The sequence below is a fragment of the Vidua macroura genome, chromosome 3 (genome assembly GCF_024509145.1).
Source record: "Vidua macroura isolate BioBank_ID:100142 chromosome 3, ASM2450914v1, whole genome shotgun sequence".
Classification (NCBI taxonomy): domain Eukaryota; kingdom Metazoa; phylum Chordata; class Aves; order Passeriformes; family Viduidae; genus Vidua; species Vidua macroura.
Genome location: NC_071573.1, coordinates 12,285,637 through 12,306,712, shown reverse-complemented (window position 1 = coordinate 12,306,712; position 21,076 = coordinate 12,285,637). Strand labels below are relative to the sequence as shown.

At 37.2% G+C, this 21,076-nt stretch overlaps 1 protein-coding gene across 7 annotated transcripts in view; it reads left to right on the top strand.

Annotated features, from left to right (window-relative positions):
• Positions 1–21,076, top strand: part of MAP3K4 (mitogen-activated protein kinase kinase kinase 4) — a 62,480-nt gene that overhangs the window by 30,886 nt on the left and 10,518 nt on the right. For 4 of the 7 annotated variants that reach the window (XM_053974521.1, XM_053974516.1, XM_053974523.1 and 1 more), the window contains 12 exons: positions 220–369; positions 1,367–1,528; positions 3,992–4,125; positions 5,691–5,769; positions 7,783–7,861; positions 10,064–10,160; positions 11,044–11,160; positions 14,912–15,012; positions 16,096–16,176; positions 17,666–17,857; positions 18,492–18,562; positions 20,712–20,828. In XM_053974521.1, the coding sequence (XP_053830496.1) occupies positions 220–369; positions 1,367–1,528; positions 3,992–4,125; positions 5,691–5,769; positions 7,783–7,861; positions 10,064–10,160; positions 11,044–11,160; positions 14,912–15,012; positions 16,096–16,176; positions 17,666–17,857; positions 18,492–18,562; positions 20,712–20,828 (1,380 nt within the window). The remainder of the gene's footprint in view (positions 1–219; positions 370–1,366; positions 1,529–3,991; positions 4,126–5,690; positions 5,770–7,782; positions 7,862–10,063; positions 10,161–11,043; positions 11,161–14,911; positions 15,013–16,095; positions 16,177–17,665; positions 17,858–18,491; positions 18,563–20,711; positions 20,829–21,076) is intronic. The other 3 variants (XM_053974518.1, XM_053974520.1, XM_053974519.1) reach the window with 3 other exon arrangements.

Here is a 21,076-nt window from a genome sequence, read left to right as displayed (position 1 = left end):
CTTCCTGTGGCATTTACCCTAATGGAACTCTGCCACTAGATGAGAGTTTTAGTTGCCAGCATCAAGCTTTTCTGTGTGAATTTAGATTTTAATAAATAGTGATTAGAGGTCTTTCATAGATTAGAATTTAAAAAATAACTGATTAGAAACTGGTGATATTGGATATATTTTTACAGAGAGGATTTTCTTTACAAGAAGCAGTGGTGTCTTGTATTCTAGGTTGATAACCTCCTCCTCGTAGTCATTCAGTCTGCCCACCTTGTGAGTCAGAGAAAAGCTTTCCAGCAGTCTATTGAAGGGCTCATATCTCTGCACCAGGAACAGACATCCAGCCAACCAATCATTGCCAGAGCTCTACAGCAGCTAAAGGTAAGCAGGTTTGGAGATTATTTATCAAAACTGATGGTGCTTTGCTCATTGATAAGTAAAAAAGTGGAAGATTTCATTGCAAAGCTCATGATATATTCTGCAATTTTAAGTTATGTGGTTGTCCTCTATGGACTTTACTTTCAGTACAGTTTTAACTCTGTTTTTGCAAATGATTTGTGAGTGTGTTTTTGAGCTATATTGGTGTAATAATTTCTGCATTGGGTAATTGGAAAATAAGCCCATAATGCAGATGAATTACCGTAGCAACAGAGTGAATACCTCTTTGCGTGGCAGCAATATTCAGTTGAAAGAAAGTGTATGATTTTCTAAAATCAAGTTCTGTCAAAATCAATGATCTGCAAGAAGCAACTTTTCTGCCTGTATTTGAAAATGCAAAAGTGGGTGGTCTCTCTGTCTGTTTTCTCTTGGATTTGGTGTAGGTTTTAAAATCTTTCTTTGCTGCTTCTGTGTGTGTGGTGTGGGATTTTTTTGTTTGTTTGTTTTGCTTTTGTCTGAGTGTTTTCTTTGATGGGTTTGTTTTGTTTGTTTGTTTGTTTGTGAGGCTTTAAGTGGCTGTATCAAGTCCCTGCATTCAATAGAGGCTGTGTCCAGATACCAAGGTGAAAATAGAACCAAAGGCTTGGTCATGCTATAGATAGTAGAACTCATTTTCTCCTTTCTTGTCTGTCTGGTTTTGGTTGGATGTTTTTGTTTGTTTTGTGGTTTTTTTTGTTGGTTCCCTGCTCACCCTTTTGCTGTCTTTGTTTTTAAAGTTAATCACATGCAAGCGAACTTTATTATAATATTTGAGTTAATTACAGGACTTGCTTCATGCAGCTGCTGGAAAATATTTGTTTTTTCAAGGCTGATTGAATTTTTGTGGCATTATAGTACCTTTTCATTTAAAATAATGTAATTGTTAGATTCATGTTTGCCTTATATTCTACAATTGACAAGACTATTTTGCTACCCCCCCACCCTTTTTCTTGTTACTCAGAATGATGCATTACAGCTATGCAATAAGATAAGCAGTGCCATTGATAGAGTTGATCACATGTTCACATCTGAGTTTGATGCCGAAGTTGATGAATCTGAATCTGCCACTTTGCAGCAATACTACCGGGAAGCCATGATTCAGGGTTATAATTTTGGGTTTGAGGTAAGGAAACAAAAACCAATTGAAATGTATGGTTTTGCATTGGTGTAAATAGGGTAACTAATAACTGTGGAAATACAAAGAATTTATGGAACTATTGAATTATTTAGGTTGGAAAGGACCTTTAGCATAATCAATCCCAACTGTTAACTCTGTTAACCACCAGGTCCACCACTGAACCATGTCTACATCTACACATCTTTTAAGTAACTTCAGGGATGGGGATTCAACCACTTCCTGTGGCCTGTTCTAATGCCTGACCACTCTACCAGTGAAGAACGTGTTCCTAATATCCAATCTAAACCTCCTCTGGCTCAATTTAAGGCTATTTTCTCTTGTCCAACACTTTTTGCTTGGGAGAAGAGGCTGACACCCACCTCACTATAACCTCCTTTCAGATAGTTGTAGAAAACAATAAGGGTGCATCTGAGCCTCCTTTTCTCCAGGTTAAACAACCCCAGCTCCCTGAGCCACTCCTCACAAGACTTGAACTCCAGCTTTGTTGAGCTTCCCTGGACTTGCTCCAACACCTCATTGTCTTTCTTGTAGTGAAAGGCCCAATACAGTGTTTGAGGTGCAACCTCAGCAGTGCCCAGTACCGTTACTGCCCCAGTCCTGCTGGCTGCACTATTGCTGATAGAAGCCAGGATGCCACTGGCCTTCTTGGCCCCCTGGGCACACACTGGATAATGTCCAGCCAGTTGTCAGCCAGCACCCTCAAGTCTTTTTACCCCAGACAACTTTCCAGCCACTCTTCCCCCAGCTTGTAGTGCTACATGGAATTGTTGTGACCCGGGTGCAAGACCTGGCATTTGGCCATGTTGAACCTCACACCACTGGCTTTGGTCCAACAATCCAGCCTGTCCAGATCCCTTTGCAGGGCCTCCTGCCCTCCTGCAGATCAACACTCCCACTCAACTTGGTGTCGCCTGTGAATTGACTGAGGGATCATTGATAAAGACATAAAACAGGACTGGCCCCAAAACTGAGTCCTGGGGAACCCCAAAAGTGACCAGCTGCCAACAGGGTGTAGCACCACTCCTTAGGCCTGGCCAGTTCTTTACACAGCAAACAGTGAACCTCTGTCCAGACCATGAGCAGCCAGCTTCTGCAGAAGAATACTCTGGGAAACAATGTCAAAAGCTTTACTAAAATATAGGTAGATGACATTCACAACCTTTACCCAATCCACTAAGTGGCTCACCTTCTCATATAATGAGGTCAGGTCAGTCAAGTACGACCTGCTTTTCACAAACCCATGCTGGCTGGGCTTAATCTCCTGGTTGTCCTGTAGATCCATAACCTTCAGACTGACAGGTCTGTTGTTTTCTGGATCCTCCTTGTAGTCCTTCATGTAGATGGGCCTCACATTTGGTAATTTGTAGTGAACTGTGACTTCCCAGTTTTAGCAGAATGTCATAAAAAATGTGTTGCCTCAGAAATTTTACTTGAGAATAATTGAAAAGCAACAGATGAATCTGATAAATCTGTTAAATTAGCAATGTCTAGAAATCTGAAAAGCTTTTAAGAACTTCATGATTTCAGGTATAGTCTTGTAAGCTCTGCTGCTTGGCAGCATTTTAGATGATATTGAAATCATTAAGGTTGGAAAAGACCTCCAAAATCAAGTCCAAACTTCAACTGAGTGCCACCGTGCTCACTAAACCATATCACAAAGGGCCATATTTACTCATTTTTATAATACTTCCAAGGATGGTCACTCCACCACCCTGTGGTTTAACTTACCTTCTCACCATTTTTCAGCCTAGAATAGCATAATACTGTAACATGTCATTCCTTCAGAGTTTGTGATGGTTCTTTGATGAAGTGCGAGCTTTTGAGTGCTTGCATTAGCGTGCAGGCATTCAAAATGTTATGTTCAGATGTTTTAACTGTTTTGCTATTTGATTCCTCTGGGCTTTGTAAAATTTTTTAAAGATTGTGTCATATCCTAATGTACTTCTAGGATAGTCTTATAAGAAATAGCTGGTATTTGTTTGATTTTTAAATGCACATAGATAACTTTTTTATCCCCTAATGTTACTGCAATATAACTAAAATAACTAAAAATAAACACTACTTTTTTTTATCCCCTAATGTTACTGCAATATAACTAAAATAACTAAAAATAAACACTACTTCAGTTCAATCTCTGGTTACAGAACCAAGTGTTTATGTAGGATGTTTCTTCAGCAATGTGTATGTACACTGTTAAACATCAGCACGTGCCTGATGCACACAGAAAAATGCAGTGTGGCTCAGTACTGCCTCTCACTGTATCATATTTTGTATCATACTTTCTTGATTAATTTTTTGTCTATAAGTAGGCAACTGCTTGCATAAAATAATTTTGTCTAAGAATAGGATGTGACTTGTCATACTGTAGAGTTTTGTTAGCTTGCAAATACTCCAGTGGATATTGTTCTTCGTATTAATATGTGAAAAGTAATCTTTAGTTTCTTTCAGTACCATAAAGAAGTTGTTCGTCTGATGTCTGGAGAATTCAGGCAGAAAATTGGAGACAAATATATCAACTTTGCCAGAAAATGGATGAATTATGTGCTAACAAAATGTGAGAGTGGCCGAGGCACTCGACCCAGGTAACAGGCAACTTGTTACTGCCACGGTAGTTTTTGGTAGAGCTGAAGGGTTGGGCTCAAAAAATTGGAGTAAATGAAGTGATGTCTGGCTGTTGGCCAGTCACTAGGGTGTTCCTCGGGGCTCAATTTTAGGGCCAGTTTTTTTCAATGTTTTTATCAGTGACCTGGATACAGGAGTTGTGTACGTACTAAATAAGTTTGCCATACTAAATTAGGAGAACACATTCATTCTCTCAAGGGCACAGAGATTGTACAGAGAGAACTTGATAGATTATGAGGGCTGGACAATAACCAACCTTATAAAATTTAACAAGGACAAGTGCCAGATTTTGCACCTGACGTGCTGTAACTCTGGGTACCCCTATAGATCAGAGGCCAAGCGATTGGAGTGTAGCCATTCAGAAAGGGACCTTGGGGTTCTTGTTGATTGTAAGCTTTGAGTCAGCGATGTGCCCAGGTGGTGAAAAGGGCCAACTATATCCTGGGGTGCCTTAGGCACAACAGATCTAATCAGCTGGATGGAGTGATTGTACTACTGTGTTTAGCATTGGTGCAGCCTCACCTCAAGTACTCTGTGCACTTTTGGGCTCCATAATCTAAGAAGGACATAAAAATATTGCAGCAGGAAGGGCAGTGAAGATGGTGAAAGGACTGAAGGGCAAGATGCAATGAGGAGTAATTAAGGACACTAGGTTTGCTCAGCTAAGGGAAGGAAAAAATGATTTGCTATCTGCAATGCCTTCATGTCTTCTCTCTGGTGACTGAACAAGAGAAAATGGCTTAAAACCTGCATTTGGGGAGTTTTGGATTGGGTATTAGGAAAAAGTTCTTCACTGAGAGGTGGTCAAGCACTGGAAAAAGCTCCCCAGAAAAATGGTCGTGGCTCCATGCCTGCTGGTGTTCAAGAACCATTTGGACTGTGCTCTTAACTTCTGTATTGCCCTTTGTGGAGTCAGAAGTTCAGTTCTGATATCTGTGTGTGCCTCTTCCAACTCAGGATATCCTGTGATTCTATTTGCATTTTGTAGGTTGCAGCTGCTAGTTCAAGTAGGTCAAAGAGGGAGGCAGTGGGGGACAACAGGTGGCTGAAGACACAAAACTCCCTTCAGCCAAGTTACTTATTTACTTTGCCATTCTAGGCCATGAAACCACTGATACCCAGTCATTATTAATCAGATAGTCATGAAATCTTAAGTATCCTTTCAGTCTTGTTTCAGAAAGGAGACTTCAGGCAGGGATCACAGTGGTTTGGCTTGTTGCTCTGAAACAAATGATGGTTGAATTGATGATACTGTTTGGAAGATAGCATGTATATGGGTGTAGATACATAGCATGGCCTGCCCACCTTATTTGACAGTGTCCTTGCTAAAATCAGTCTTTGTCCAAATATAACTGGATAAAAGGTAACATTTTTACATTTTATATTTTTCTTAAATGAGGATTTTATCATATTTTATAGAGGAAAAAGAACTAGCTGTTATTTACTGTTCTTGGATGTAGTTGAAACTCTAAATGATAGCTTTAGCCAAAGACTGTTTCATTTTCTCTCTTTTTCTTTTATGTAGGTGGGCAACTCAAGGTTTTGATTTTCTTCAAGCCATTGAGCCAGCATTTATTTCAGCTCTCCCAGAAGATGACTTCTTGGTATGGATAAGTTTTTCTGCTGGTGTTTATTTATAAATGCTTGTAAAGCTATCAGTATATGTTTTGCAGGGATACTTTTTATAAAACATCTGAACACAGATGTTAAAATTGCTGTTGTATATCAATGTTGATGCTGCTATCTCTTCTGTTTGTTAGATTCTGAAAAGAGTAGATTTGTGACCACTGGCAGTGATGGTTTCAGTTTGCTGACAAGTTGCTGGTACTATCTTGGGAGGCCACCTCCCTTTGTGTCTTGGAAAGTTGACAGCAGCTTTCTACAGAGATTTTTGATAAATCAATTTCTAAGCTTCTGAGGCTTAACTAACACCCAAAGTTCATCTGTGGATATGAATACAAAATCCCTGTAATTTATAGATTTTTTTATTTTCAAGTAGTTCTAACATGAAACAGATTTTAAAGCATCTTTCTTTTGTTTTTGTTATGAAAAAAACCAGTAGACTAAAGCTGGCTTTTTTGCCTGCTCTGCTTTCCTCTTTTTTCTGTTCTGAGAATTTATTTCTCTCATCTTGGTACAATACTACAGAGACGTGAAAGCACAGTTGCCACAAAAGAGCAGAATGTGAGTGTTAGCACCTCTTGATTTTTACTTATTTCAAGATGTGTTATGAAATGCCAACCACATTAATCTTGCATAATCCAGAAAATACATGATTTAGTCTTTTTTTCACATGTGTTTTTATCAGGAGCTCTCTAGTAAATGATGTATTAGTCCTGCATTTGTGTTGCTGGGAAAGGATTGTCTGCCTTAATGACAGAGTTAAGCTGGTATTTGGAATACACTGATACTTTAGTTTTAGGAAGTAGCCCCTCAAATTCTTCTGCTTTGACACAGTTTCTGAAACAGACTTTGAACAAGTAGCGGGGAAAGAAAAGGAGGGAGCCCAAAACCCTAACTGCATTTTTAAAATTTTTTTCTTTCTTAAACTTGATTGCAATTTTAGAGATCATCACTTGAAGCCACTTTCATTATTCTGTATAGCACAGGTCACAGTATTTTACCTAGAGATGGTAATCAATCCTGATCTCTCAGATCTACCAGCATGTCATGGAGGAATGATGGTCTATATTTAGAGCTCTGCATTTCCTGATGAAATTCTAGCTCAGTCTGCTTTGGTAAAATATGCCAGTCTGAAGCTTAATGCTTCTTTAGTTTTATAATTCTGTTTTTTCTTAGTTCTTGAAGTTCCTGGTCTTCACTAAGTTTTTGAATTTCTAGAAGAATTTTTGGCTACACTGAGTGACTGGCATATAACAGCGACCTTCATAGCAGCTTTACCAAAGGATATAATTTTACTTCTTTGTGAATAGGCATTATATTCCTGGTGTTCTGACAAGTAAATTGAACCAGAGGAAGATTTAACAACTTGTCCAAAATTACATACCTATCGAATAGTACACCTAATAATTTGGTTCAGATTGTCTGAGGCCCAGTTCAGTGATTTTTAACTTCTAAAATCCCTTTCATGAAAGTTTTGATAGCTTCATGGATAGATAAGGGAAGTGCCTTTCTTTTAATATACAGGGCTTAATATTTTTTGTTTTAACAGAATTTCATCTTGAGATTCAGGCCATCATATTCTCACTCAAGTTTTTTAGGTTTCTCCTTGGGATGTGGAGGGGGAGAGCAGAGAAGGTTGTTACAGCTTTTTTCAGGAAATGTGATTTTAATTATACTAACAATGAACGTTAAGTTCCAATACCTTTATATGTTGAAATGTTCTTTATGATATGCCACTGTTCAGTTCTTACAGTTTTGTAATTTTGACAAGGACAAAAGACAAGACAAAGCTAAGACTTCTAGCTTTAAAAAAATCAGTTAAGTCAACATGCTAATGTGGATCTAGAAGTTTAATATAATAGGTAGAATATAGGGGTGCTTATCTGACAGATTACGCACTTGAACAATGTAATTTTGTTACTGTGAGCTTTGTCATATGACCATCAACCTTCTTGTAACAAAACATTGCAACTTTTTATGTTTGTCTTTCCTAGAGTTTACAAGCTCTGATGAATGAGTGTATTGGCCATGTTATTGGAAAACCTCACAGTCCTGTTACAGGTTTGTACCTTGGTAAGGCAGAAGTTACTGGCATTTGTTCTGGAGCTTTGCTGCTGCTGTTGCAGAATTTTGGTTGTAAAGTGCTTTTAAAATGCAAGAAATACCAATAAAAGTATTTTCAATCTATTTGTGATTGTTGATGTGAAACCATTATTCCTTGATAAAGTGTAAATATGTGCTAGTTTTACCCAAGAAATTTCAAAGCTTTACAGATTCCTTCTTCTCATTTTATCCTTCCTCTGAAGTCCTGCAAATCTGTTAGGAAAGGACTGTGTTGTTTAAAGCTTGGGTAAAGAAGTGATTTTCACTTTAAGAAGGCAGTTACAGCTCCCTCTCCCAAAGTTTCATTGTGGCACTGCAGTTATTTACACTTTGGCACTGCAGATTTTTTTGCTTCTAGTGGACTTTATATTACCAAGTACACATGAGTTGTACATGGGAACTGTGCAAAACAGTTCTCTGCTATAAAATATGGCATAATGTAAAATACATTTTTATAGATATAAATGTTGATATCATTAGAGTGAAATCAGCATATTTGATGATGCATCTTGAGAAAAGAATGTTTTGCCTGCTCTATGTGCCTTTTACTCATTTCTTTCTCAGCACTGTTTCTGTCTTTCTCCTCTCAACTCCATTGACTCATTTACTTTTCAAAATACTTTGTCATCTCTTTTATCTTTCTCCTGGTGCCCACGTCTTGGGTGGGCTTGATGATAGAAGACATGAGGGGAGAGTAATCTGCCACCAGCAGAGGAGGTTTGCCAGTTTTTCAGGAAAGCTTGTTTTGATATAATTTTGATGAGAAAGTCTTATAGCTGACAAACCTTTTGCAGTGAAAGTCAGTCAAAGAAGCATAGTCTAAAATCAAATTTAGCCAAATTCTGTACAGTGATGTAAAACCTGTACATTCACTTTCAGTACTGCTGTTGTGAGGGAGGCCTGTATTGGTGAATCACCAGCATGATGATGCCAAATTATTGAAACTCTTATAAATGCTATTGCAGACACTACAGATCACACAACTTAAATTGCTCGACAGCTTTTGTCTCAGAGGCATGTGGAGGAGGTGACACAGATAAGTGGTGCAGACTTCAACAGCAGTCTGAAACCTTAATACATGTGAAATTTAACTTAAACCGTATCCTGGGTGCAGATATTGCAGATACTCATTCCTGTCTCCTGATCAGAATTAAAACAAGACTTCCTAGTTACATTTGCATACCACTTTGAAGGACTTAAACCCACTGTGGTCTTTACTCCTTTTCCTGAAGCTGAGAATCCAGTTGTGTTTACACTGCTGCCTCTAGACACATAGCTGTGTATCTCCTGGTGTTTTATCCTGTCTTTTTGCTTTGTGAAACGGCTGATGTCTACCTGGGTGGGGTAGGAGCTGCATTCTGGGTCTCCTGCTGTTGTATTTGCCAATTACAGCAGGACAACCAACATCTGGCCCTGCCATCTTTTGCTTGCCCTAGTAGTGCAAACAAGGCAGAAATGTAGCTCCCTGAGAGGAACCTAGCCTGGCAGAAAGTACTGACTCATAGTTTGGTGGGCAACCAGCTGTCTTGAGATGTGACTGCCACAGTGTTTTTCTTAGTATTTAAGGAGGAGTTGGGGGCAGATGGTGCAGACTGCTCTTGGAGGCACTGAATTAGTTAGGCATAAAGACAGTGGCTGCCCATTTAGGTTTTGTCCAGTCTATTTGTACCACTTCCTTGGGGCAGACTGTCATGGGTGGCATTAGGTTGGGTAAAACTGTCATATATGGTTTTTTTCCACAGCTTAATTTGCTTTCTATTGCTGTCTGAGAAAGCTTAATTGTTATGGAAAGGAACATAATATTGCTCTTTGGTTTGCTAATTATTATTTGGTTAATATTTATTTTGCAATAAGATTAATTTGTGAAGTAGGAATAATGAAGTTTTAATGAAGTATGTACACATTTTCTAATTGCTAGTTTTTGACTATCTGGGGAATTTTCATTATTTTATGGATGAGTTAAGTAATACAAAAATATGAAAGGTATTAATACATACAATTGATTTATTTAAAGTTGGAATAATATCTATTTTTATTAAAGGATAAGAAAATAGGTGCCAGTTCACATTTAATTCTGTAAATAGGAATTTGTTTTAATTTTGTGTCCTGATGTGGCCCTTAAGAGAGTTTTTCTGACATATCAGTAAATGTGATCTGTTTTTATGTTTGCAGCTGTTCATCGAAACAGTCCCCGTCCTGTAAAAGTGCCTCGGTGCCATAGTGATCCACCAAATCCTCATCTCATCATCCCCACACCTGAAGGCTTCAGGTATTGAGCATTAGTACAGCATTTTAAACTGTTTTATTCTGTCTTGGCTATGCTGAATATCAGTAAATGGAACACCTTTTCTTTCCCTTTGAGGGCAAAGCAGATAGAAAAAGTTAGCACATAAGTGATCCAGAGTTTATTGATGTGCTTTTAAGGGCAATACAAGTTTCTTTTACTTGCTGCTTGGCCACTCCTTGGTGCATGGGTTCTCACTTTGAAGTCATTCTCATCCCCTTTATCTTTCCTGAATCCAGTGTTTAAATGTAAAAAGCTTTAATTCAGCGAAAACTGCTCATTAACAACACTTTTATTTCCTTCCACACTTTGAATGCCTGCCTAGGTTCCTGTGGCAGTGCTTTCTGGAATTTACATACACGGAACTTGAAAATGTAGCATTCTGAGATATGGTGGCATTTCTGCATCATTACCAACCTGCTGTAAATAAGCTTAAAACAGTGGATCTTTTCTCTTGCCTTTGAAAGTGTTGACATGAGAATTATTGCAAAAACAGTTAAAAAAAAAATTCAAAATAAACATCGCCGTGCATAATTTTACACAGAGGGCCCTATTTTCCAAGAATATGACGACAGTGAGATATTCCACAGTTGACTTTTCTTTCAGAAGCCACTTAGCTTTGGCAGAAACTAGTAGTATTCAAAAGATTTGAAGATTTTTATTTTGAGGATTATTCTTACTGTATACATTGGCAGCCACAAAGCTTCTGAGAACCAGAGTTACTCCACGTAAAAATCTTTATGTAATTGAAAAACTTCTGAAATCAGGCATCATTATACACACTTCAATATTTTGTTTCTAAAACAAACTTTGAACTCCATACATTTTTCTTTTTAACTGTTTCCTGAAGTTTTTCTTCTTGCCACAGCACGCGGAGCGTCCCTTGCGATGCGCGGAGCCATGGCAGTGTTGCTGTGAGTCGCCCCGCTCCTGTCGGGAGTGACTCAGCCCAGCCCAAACCTCTCAGCAGTGCAAATGAGACCAGGTAGCTGCGCTCCGTGACGTAGCAGACTCATCCTCCCTACATCACCCACATAACTGTTCCCACATACATCCTAATAGATCGTTTGCACCGCTCTCTTCCCTCCCATCGTGTCTTCCACTGGCTCCTTCATTCATGTTCGACTTGAGCAAAATCACATGTCTTAGAAATTGATGATGAACCCACTTTCAGATTCAAAAAGCCTGAACATGTGGTAGTTAAAGCATGCAGTTCTGACATAGATTACAAATTTGCTCAGTAAAATGTCCATGCAATGAACATATGCCAGTCAGCTCATTGGTGTAACTTCAGTAAATAATTAGTACTGATAACTAACTCTTAGAATCATAGAATCACTTCCACTAGGATAACTGCAAGATACAACCAAGGGCAAGGATTTTCGGTTTGTTTTTTCTTGTTAGCTAACAGTTTTGGTATTGTTATTGTCTGTCATAAGTATTTTGAAATACTGTATAGTGGCAAATGCAAAATTAAACCCATGAGGATTTTTTTAATCATTTCTCCTACACCTATTCTTAGGGTGGTGCAGAATAAACTTAATATGAAAGAAACTATTCTTGTATAAGGATATGTAACAGAAACTGCTTCTGTATCATCACAAGTGATTCTTTTTTTGACAGAGCTATGTTAGTATCTTTCTTGTTTTTTGATGTTTGATTTGGCTGTTGTAATTTCAGACTGTTGGTATTTCTTCTTCTCTTATTACAAGTCAGACCACTGACATATCTCCCAGTTTGATTTTACCTTTTTTATTCCCCTGCACCCCTGAAAAGCCTGCTCTTAACTCAGTGGTGTTATCTTAGGGTTTAAAAATAGCTTTTTGGATTCTTATTTCTACTGCAGAAGTACTGAAAGTTCTTTGGGATGGAAATTCATATGAATGGATACACATATCTGACTGCATCACGAAGCTGGTAGAGAAAAAAAGAGGTGGTGAAGGAACAATAGATTGGTGGTGACCAAAGCAAACTTGGATATAACTTGATTATGAATTGTTTTGTAATAAATAATTTTTGGTTGTGAATCAGCAGATCATCATAGTTTGATTTGTTATCAGATGCATGGCACAAGCATGCATTAAGCTGTTAAGAGGGAAGTAAATTGCCACTTTTTATATGCAATCTTTTCTGCAAGTTTTTTATTTTTATTGCAAGATGTGACTTGCACCTATTACAGCAGCCTCCAGATGTATAGCTTATCAGTCTAGGCCTTTTTTTTTGGTTGAAAATACATCTTGAAATTTTTGTCATTCAAACACAGACATTATTTATCCTTTATGCTTCTGTTTTAAGCCCCCTCATGGAAAAGACAGAGTAGGCAGTAGTCTGCAGCATTGGAATAGCCCTTTCAAGTAAGTAACATGCTAGAAAATTTTCACTGAGATGTTCTGGCAGCTTTATAAGCTGACAGTGGGGTGGATAATTAGTGTTTTTCAAAGACTTGTATTTTTTCTTAGAGTTCTCAGCTTTTTTTCTGAAACCATTTTTCTGATGGTTGTTCATAAAATATCCTATAATCTTGTTTTTTAAATGCACTGTCTGGATTTTTAAGTAGCATTTAATACCCTGTATGAGCAAGGAATCATTTGAAGAAAAATATTATGAAATCAGAGACAGAGTTCTGAAGGCTGCTGGGTTTTTTTTAGGGGTTCTGTTTATTGAGGAAGGTAAAATACTAAAATGTAATATATTTCTACAATTTTTTTTTGTTTTAGTATAGTTAAAGAAAGTTGCAAACTTTGATGCATTGTGGTCTTAATTATGAATTTCGTTTATTTGTGCTCCAAAAGAGAAATTGAATCTTTTGGATCAATGAAATGTTTTGTGGTTTGGCAAAGTGTGGAGTCCAGTGCCAGAATAGCACAAAGACAGAAGCTTTGTACGCATTCCAGAAACTCTTTAGACATTTAAGACATGATTATAAGCATTAAATATCTATGAAGAGTTGAATGTAGGAACTTGGTAAATCAAGTGTAATCAATTGTATTAGGCAGTGCATAGTGCACTAATGCCACCGTAGTTCTAGTGAAGTTTTTTTTAACAACAAAAATCAAAAGAAAAAAAAAACCCACTATAGTATAACTAGAAATTATAGTATAACTAGAAATCCGAAGCACCAATACCGGGTTGTTTACATTGAGCTTTCTGGTATTTATACATTTATGCTAGGTTTATGTTTATAATCTTTAAAGATGGTCAATTTTTGAGCTAACTGTGGTTATTATTCATCATTTTGTTACTTATCCAGGGCTGGAGCCAAAAATTATCTAGCATTCTTCTCTTTTACTATAATTTTTGCCTAATAATATACGTACAGACTTTCTAGATCAATAAAAGGTGTGAAATGGGGTTTAGGCACCTGCATTCGAAACTCTGGTGCTTAGGCCTGTTCAGCTGCTGCCTCATTTTAGAGGTGATGTAGTTTTGCTTGTTTTTAAGCATTTCGTGCATCAGGAATTGTTGCTGTGTATATGCTGAGAACCACCTTGCCCTTCTTGCTCATTAAAACCTCAGCTTCCTGAAGAATAATGAGGATTTTCACTAGTTTAGTTTCAGTTCCTGCTCAAACTTATAAAATTTGGTTGGGCAGTAGTAGGAAGTGCAAAGCAAACATTGTATGGAGAACATTTGCATGGGAATAGGTTGTCTGTGGTTTTGGCTTCTGTTCTCAAGGTAGTAGTGGTGTTTTTGTGGTTATTTTTGTGGGTTTTTTTAAAACTATTTTAAGGTAATACTCAGATACAATTTGGAAACAACTATGGGACTGGTAGTTCTTTCATAGGTGTGTGTGGATCTTGTGATGCAAAGTATCATCTTTTTGTAGTTGTTAGCTTACACTGAAGGATTTAACAATGTTGCCCACTTTTCAATAACATTTGGCTCATACCTCTAACATACTATGTTTAAGAAGACATCAGTCACCATTCTTCCCCGTCAAACTTTAAAAATTGAAGGGGAACCTTTTTCAAAAGGGTAGAAAGACTTCCACAAGGAATTTACGGCTCTAAAATGAGTGAACTAATTGTTGTCTGGGGCTGGAGGAAGATGGCTGAAGACCTAAGAATTTAAGTCTTGTTTCTCTTAATATTTTTTTCCTTTCTGTTCAGCTGCCTTGTTCATCTGGCTCTTACTCTGAGGCATCTGATTCCACTCTGTGCTGTCTGGAAGAACTGGGTCCTCTAAGTGATCAGGCTGCTGTCCTTTAACAGTGTTCTTCCTGTCAACCAGCTTATGTTTCTTTCGATTGATTCTGACTTAATGACTGTGGACTGTGACTGTATTTGCAGTGCACTAGGCACATATGAAATCAGTTACTACATTTCATCTGATGATGTGGCTCACATTATCACCAGCTGAATCACTTCTGATTGTATATCCAACCCTGGCACAAGCTGCATCCTGCAGCAGCTGTCATAGTAGAAGGTTACAAGTCATGAAAATGGATTCTGTTGTTACAGGCAAGAAACAGCTTGAAGTAGTTTATGCTTTGGAAGCTTAGGGCTTTTTCATATAGCAGCATAACTAAAATAATCTAAAAAGTTTTCATTTGAGGGAAAAAGAGCATAGAGAGGGTTTTCTGTTTACCTTTCGGCATCAGTTTTTCTTTCATGTTGCTTTCATGGTTCATATCCTAGGCTTCAGAGGTTCTGTCTCTTAAAAACTGCAGTTAAATTAGCATTGCACTAAATAAACACTAATGACAAGTTAATTAGTATGATGGCTCTTTTTAACAGGGGTTCCAGTGTCCCTGAAAATGATCGACTTGCTTCAATAGCAGCTGAGTTGCAGTTCAGATCCCTTAGTCGTCACTCCAGTCCCACTGAAGAGCGAGAAGGTGATTGTCACAGTAACAAATTGTGACCTGGATGTGCAGATGCTTTATGTCATTAATATATTTCTCTCTGTTCCCAGCTCTTACCCTTTCCAAATATTTTTTCACCTCATCGCATTCAGAAATCGTAGATTTTTAATTTGTGGGCTTATATGGTTAGAGGAAGTCCTTTTGTTCTCAGATTTATTCATTATTCTCTTACCATTCATATTGTTTCTGAATTGTATCTGAAGGGATTTCCTGGTGCTTTACTGAGTTCCAATGTTCAAAATTAAATTAGTAATATGATTTCTGAATTATATACCCCATTTGATAGTAAATTTCAAAGAATGAGGTATGAACTGGATCCATCAGGACAGTGAAGTGTTTTCTGTCCAGTTCTTTATTCCTGCAGTATTCATATTACAAATACTTGCTGTTGTTTGAATCCTGGAAGAAGGGACAGGATGTGTGACTTGATGTCCTGATCAGGACTTCTCTGTCAGGTTTCCCCAGCCCCTGTATATGTGGTATTTATTGCAACAAATACAGTGAAAAATTGACTGTGCAAATTAAAAGGAAATACAAAATCTGAAGCAAAATAAAGTTTATATTGTGGACATCCACACTGGATTTCATAGAGAGAAATGCCTTAAAAATTATATTAAAAGGTGTGGGAGATTTTTTTCATCTTTGTTAGTTTTTAAGCAAATGTTGAAAATACTGTCTGCCTCATGCTTATTCCATTTTTTGGGTATATATATTAAAAGGAAGGTGTCTTAGGTTGGAATGAATACAAATCTTATTCTAAGGAACCTTAGAAAATTGTTTTCCTTCAGATATCTTGCATATTTAATTCTGAGTGCCCTGGCTTGAAGTGCTTCCCTAAGTTGTGGAAGGAGATCTCTGTTTCTATACAAATGAAATTCTATTTTATAATTTGTTTTCTGAAGAGAAGTCAATTTTGATTTCAAGAGCATATGTTACTATACATGTAGGACTATTAGTCCTATATGTAGGACTAATTTTCAGCTTCTGCTGGAAATAGTGGCATAATCTTTAATACAAGATAAAACTGCTTTTGTCCTCACACTATTATTTCTCTAGAGCCATTGTATCCAAAAGGAGATTCCAGTGGTTCATCCCGCCGGAGTTGGGAGCTCAGAACGTTGATCAACCAGACCAAAGGTAGGTGTTTAGGAGTCACTGTAATGTAATGTCTGTTAGACTAGTGCTGTACTGAAAGGTTTGATTTTATTGTGGATTGTGAAGAGGTTTTCGCAGCTTTATACACAGGAAAGAGAAAAAATAAAACCCTGATTGCAGCTATGGGATATTGCTAACAGAATCACAAGGTGTACTTTTTGAGGTAGGAGTAATTAAACTTTATAAAACTTAATTCTTTTCAGTGTTCTAGAAAACTGAGTTCATTTATTACTAGATAGAAATTGCAGAAGTTTGCTATCCCTATTCAGTGCCCAATTATGACAGTAGGAAGCACTTCCTCACTTTCTAATAGCTCTCCCCAGTGTGGGATTTTCCGATTTTAGGTGTCTAATAGTGTGTGATCCCACACTGTCTCCTAAATTTAAGGCTATTGTGGGGCTCCTTCCTCTCTGTCTTACTACTGATTCTCATGAAACTGAAAGTAATTTGATCACTTAGACACTCCTATACTGTATGGATCAATACATGAAGCTTGTTTGCATATATTGTGGCAAACATAAATGTGAGAGTAGAACCTCATGAAACATGAGAAAAAACATTTCTGTCACATTGGAAACTGGCCTACTTATGTGTGTTACACAGAACACAGGAAGAATTACAAATTCTTATTCTGAAATCTAGAAGTCAGAACATAAATACTGAATGAATTTCAGTTTGTTTAAACTGAAAAAGAAGAATTAAGGAAAACTTGAAAATTTCTAGAAGATTGCTGTAATGGGAACTGGTTTTACTGTCCACTGTGAATAAGACAAAGATTTGGATTTAAAACTACAGCAAGGTGTACTTGGTATAGCAGAACTAGTATTAACTGTGGGTAGGGGAGTAGAATATATAGTTTGGGAGTATCATCTCCATCCTTTGGAGACTGCCAGGAACAGGTTAGGCTACTGATGTCAGCAGTGACAGATGTATAATTTTTGTGCTTTACTAGGAGGGGATGAACTAACACTGCCCTGAGATCTCTGGTCTCACTCACTAGGGTGCTGTTTCATGATAAGACTTGAGAGCTGGAATTTCTAATAACATCTAAATCTTTGAAATAACAGATGCCAGGGCTCTTTCAAGAAACCTCTCATACTTCTGAAGACAAAACCTTACCTGTCCTTCTTTCCTTAGTGCTTTTATGACCCTAATATATTTCCGCTCTCAGAGCGTTAGTTACAGGTCAAATGCAGACAAGTGTGCTGCATTTCATAAATGTGATTTCCTTGAATCAAGTAAGAGATGATTAGGAAAGAATCACTGCTCTCATTTTACCTTAGTTTCGTATGTGATTCGTAATGATAGTTTCATATGTGATTGTTAAAATGTCTTATTCTTTTCCTGCATCTTAATTAGACTCACAAAATAGTTTTCTTTTAACTCTGGTTACTTCATGTGATATCAAAAGATAACGCAATACAGTGGTGAATATTTCTCAATCAAGGAAATTGTTCATCACTCTTTTTAGACACTGCTTCCAAGCAAGCGCCAATGGAAGCTGTTCAAAGGTCTGTTCAGTTGTTTGAAGAAAGGAGATACAGAGAGATGAGAAGGAAGAACATCATTGGCCAAGTTTGCGACACACCGAAATCTTACGATAATGTCATGCACGTAGGTTTGAGAAAAGTGACTTTCAAGTGGCAGAGAGGAAACAAAATTGGTATGTTCTTTATACTTTCATTTATCTAGCTAAAATACCAAACATCATATTTTTGAAGGAAATCAAAGACTGTTTAAAAATCTTCTGTCTCTGCATAGGTATTGTCAACTTTACTGAAATCAAAATGTTAAAATATAAAATCCTGTTGTGGCTAGGATTTTCTTAATGTAGAAGGTCACTGATGTTTTCATTGGTCAAATAACAGGAAACAAGGAGAAGGATTTGGTTAGGACTATTACTTAGGTATGATCTTGTGTTACCTCCTTGTGTTTAAACCTATAAAAGTTCTACATTTGGAAGAACCAGAAATATGAATGGAAATTAGTTGGAACTCTGGGATTTAATTCACCAATATTATTGCTTCCCCCATATTACCATATTTTACTCTCTGGTTTGGGATTTTGGGGGAAAATACTTGTTCTTGAGAAATTTTCTTTCAGGTCAGCCAATTAAAGTTTTTACTTTCATTCAGCTTGAATTCAGGGCTATGAATGTGGTATTGTTACAGTTAAAAGCTACTTGGAGTTGTAAATTAAAAGGAAGGTAAAAAGCAGTGATGTTTCCTCATTGCAGTTGATGTACCTGTTGCTTGTTGAAGGCAAGGTACTGAATTTTCCTTACCTTAACTTTGCAGGTGAAGGCCAGTATGGGAAGGTGTATACCTGTATCAGTGTTGACACTGGAGAGCTGATGGCTATGAAGGAAGTGAGTACTGTGAATACAAGAATCACTGCTGCCCTTGTTTTTTTTCCTAAGCCAGATGTGGGTGATGTAGGAGGCATTGAGGGTTTCTGCACACTGCTGTTAGCTAACGGGGAAAGGATAGGAAGACAAATTGTTTCTTCATGTAGCCACAGCTGCTGTTAGCAGTGTTTCCTCAAGTTGCTTTTCAGTTTATAACTTTCAATTTCAATGTTTGTAAAATGGATGGTTTTTTTACTGATCTCATAGGATGGTTGTGAATTTAAATGAATGCTTAATATGTGTGAACTTCCATTAAGAGATTTTAAATAATTTTGAGAGATTAGTGAAGACTGTACACAAATTTATATTTTACTTTTCACTGTTTCCTCTCACATTTTATTACTTTTTTCTTCATTCTTTAGAGCAAAAGATAGGAATTGTGACATCAGATGTTTTTCAGCTTCTCCCGTAGTGTGAGCTAAGTTGAGTCACAAAACTGACTAACTTGGTGGGTACAGAAAATCTAGTTTTCAGGATAGAAGTAAGTAAAGCTGTGTAGGTGTAGAGATCTGTTTCCCCTACAACACCTCGTGCTTGTTTTTCTTTTAAATTATTGTTTAGTTTTAATGCATTTCCACATCTTTAGACAACTGCAAGCATTAAGTGTTCACAGCACTTACTGTGACAGCCATTGGATGTTGCAGCAGTTACAATTTGAACCAATTCTTCTCACACACACACACACACACACATGTTAGGTATGTGTAGAGGTGTAGGTTATGTATGTCCAAGGTGTAGAAAAGCAAGACTGGGCTTGTGCTTAACTTCTTGTACCATACTCAGTCACTGACTAATACGAACACTTGAGATTTTTTTGCTGTTATGTTTCTTTTCTCCTGATGAAATAACATTTCCACCTCTCCCCATCAGCTGCACTCTGTTTCTGTAATTCAGAGCTGCTTTCTAGGTGCAGGTGCTGTTTACAGATTAGTGTGTGTGTGTGCTCTTTAGCAGAAGCTGAAGTAAGCTCATTAATAGATCTTGTTTGAGAGATGTTTGTTTCACTAGGCTTGAATGAAAACTCTTTGCAACTTCCAAATAAAAGACTTTTCTGGATTTCTTTAAGAATAACTTGGGGGAAGATAGATTTATTGATATTTTTTTTAACTGGTTAAGGATATTGCATTCTCCTGCCCTTGCACCAATGACACTCTGGTTGTATTACCTCAACCACAGTGTCATTAAAATGACTTCAGATTATAGTGGACAAGCTTTACTACAAATACACAGTATTGCACCCATGCATTAGGGAATATGTAAAATACTTGAATATCATTTGTCATCTTTTTGTAATCTTCATATATTTAATTATACCACTGCTTGAGTACAAACCGTATCCTGGAATTGTTACACAGAACATAACAATCATAACATACTAGCAACTGAAGGCAATATATGTGAATTTATTTCTTTAGCAGTTGTCCTGCACTCAGTTAATGAAGCTTCTGTTTTCTAACAAAAACAGAAGCATCTTCCATAACTTGCTATTCATCTTGCATGGTTAGAAGCTTTAAATCAGTTTTTCAGAATACCTGATGTTTTTCGTCATTGAACAGTCCATCTCAGCATATTGTAGAAGTAATGAAAACCTGTTTCTTTCATCAAAACTTTTGTTTGTATTTGTTTCATGCCACATCTTTTCTTTGCAGCTGCCTTGTTCTCATTGAATAAACTCCTCAAAGAGATCACTTAGACTCTGGTGATGAAGTACCTGGCAGAAAATCTTTGCTGAATGATAGTTCTCTCTGATATTGCTTTCAGATTCTCTTGTATTGTGTCTGTATACCACACTTAAACTAGAAGGCAAGCACAGAAGTGCTATATATGTGCACATGAGTGTATTGACACATTTAAGTAACATAATTTTGCTCTTCTAAAGTTTCTAAATCATCATAGTTGTAGGTATTGTTCCAGAAATAGCTTAGTGTGCTTTATATGTTTCAGTTTGGTGATGTAGAGGGGTAATTTGGGACTTTTTGTGTGATATGCTATTTAACAACAACAACAACAGCAGCTTTTTGTTGCATTTGAGTTTAGGATGGGTTGTTTGCTTTTTTTGTTCCTTATTAATTTGAAATAGCAGCAAAATAATGGCAAATCTTTCTTGCAGATAAGATTTCAACCTAATGATCACAAAACCATCAAAGAAACAGCTGATGAACTGAAGATTTTTGAAGGCATCAAACACCCTAATCTGGTTCGTTATTTTGGTGTGGAGCTCCACAGGGTAAGAAAACATAAATTATTGGGCCTTTTCTTATAAGGCAGAGTGAAAATTTTAAGAAGCTTTGCATTATTGGAGGTTTTTACATGAAAACATTCTAGTTAATCTTCTCGGGTTATCTCTGTGAATAGCAGTGTGTCTTTTTTCCTCTGGATATTGAGGTCTCTAAAACATAGTTAGGAGAGACTTTTTGGAACTGGTACATAAACAGAGGAGGCTTAAAATAAGTGAATAGAGTGAGTAATGCTGGA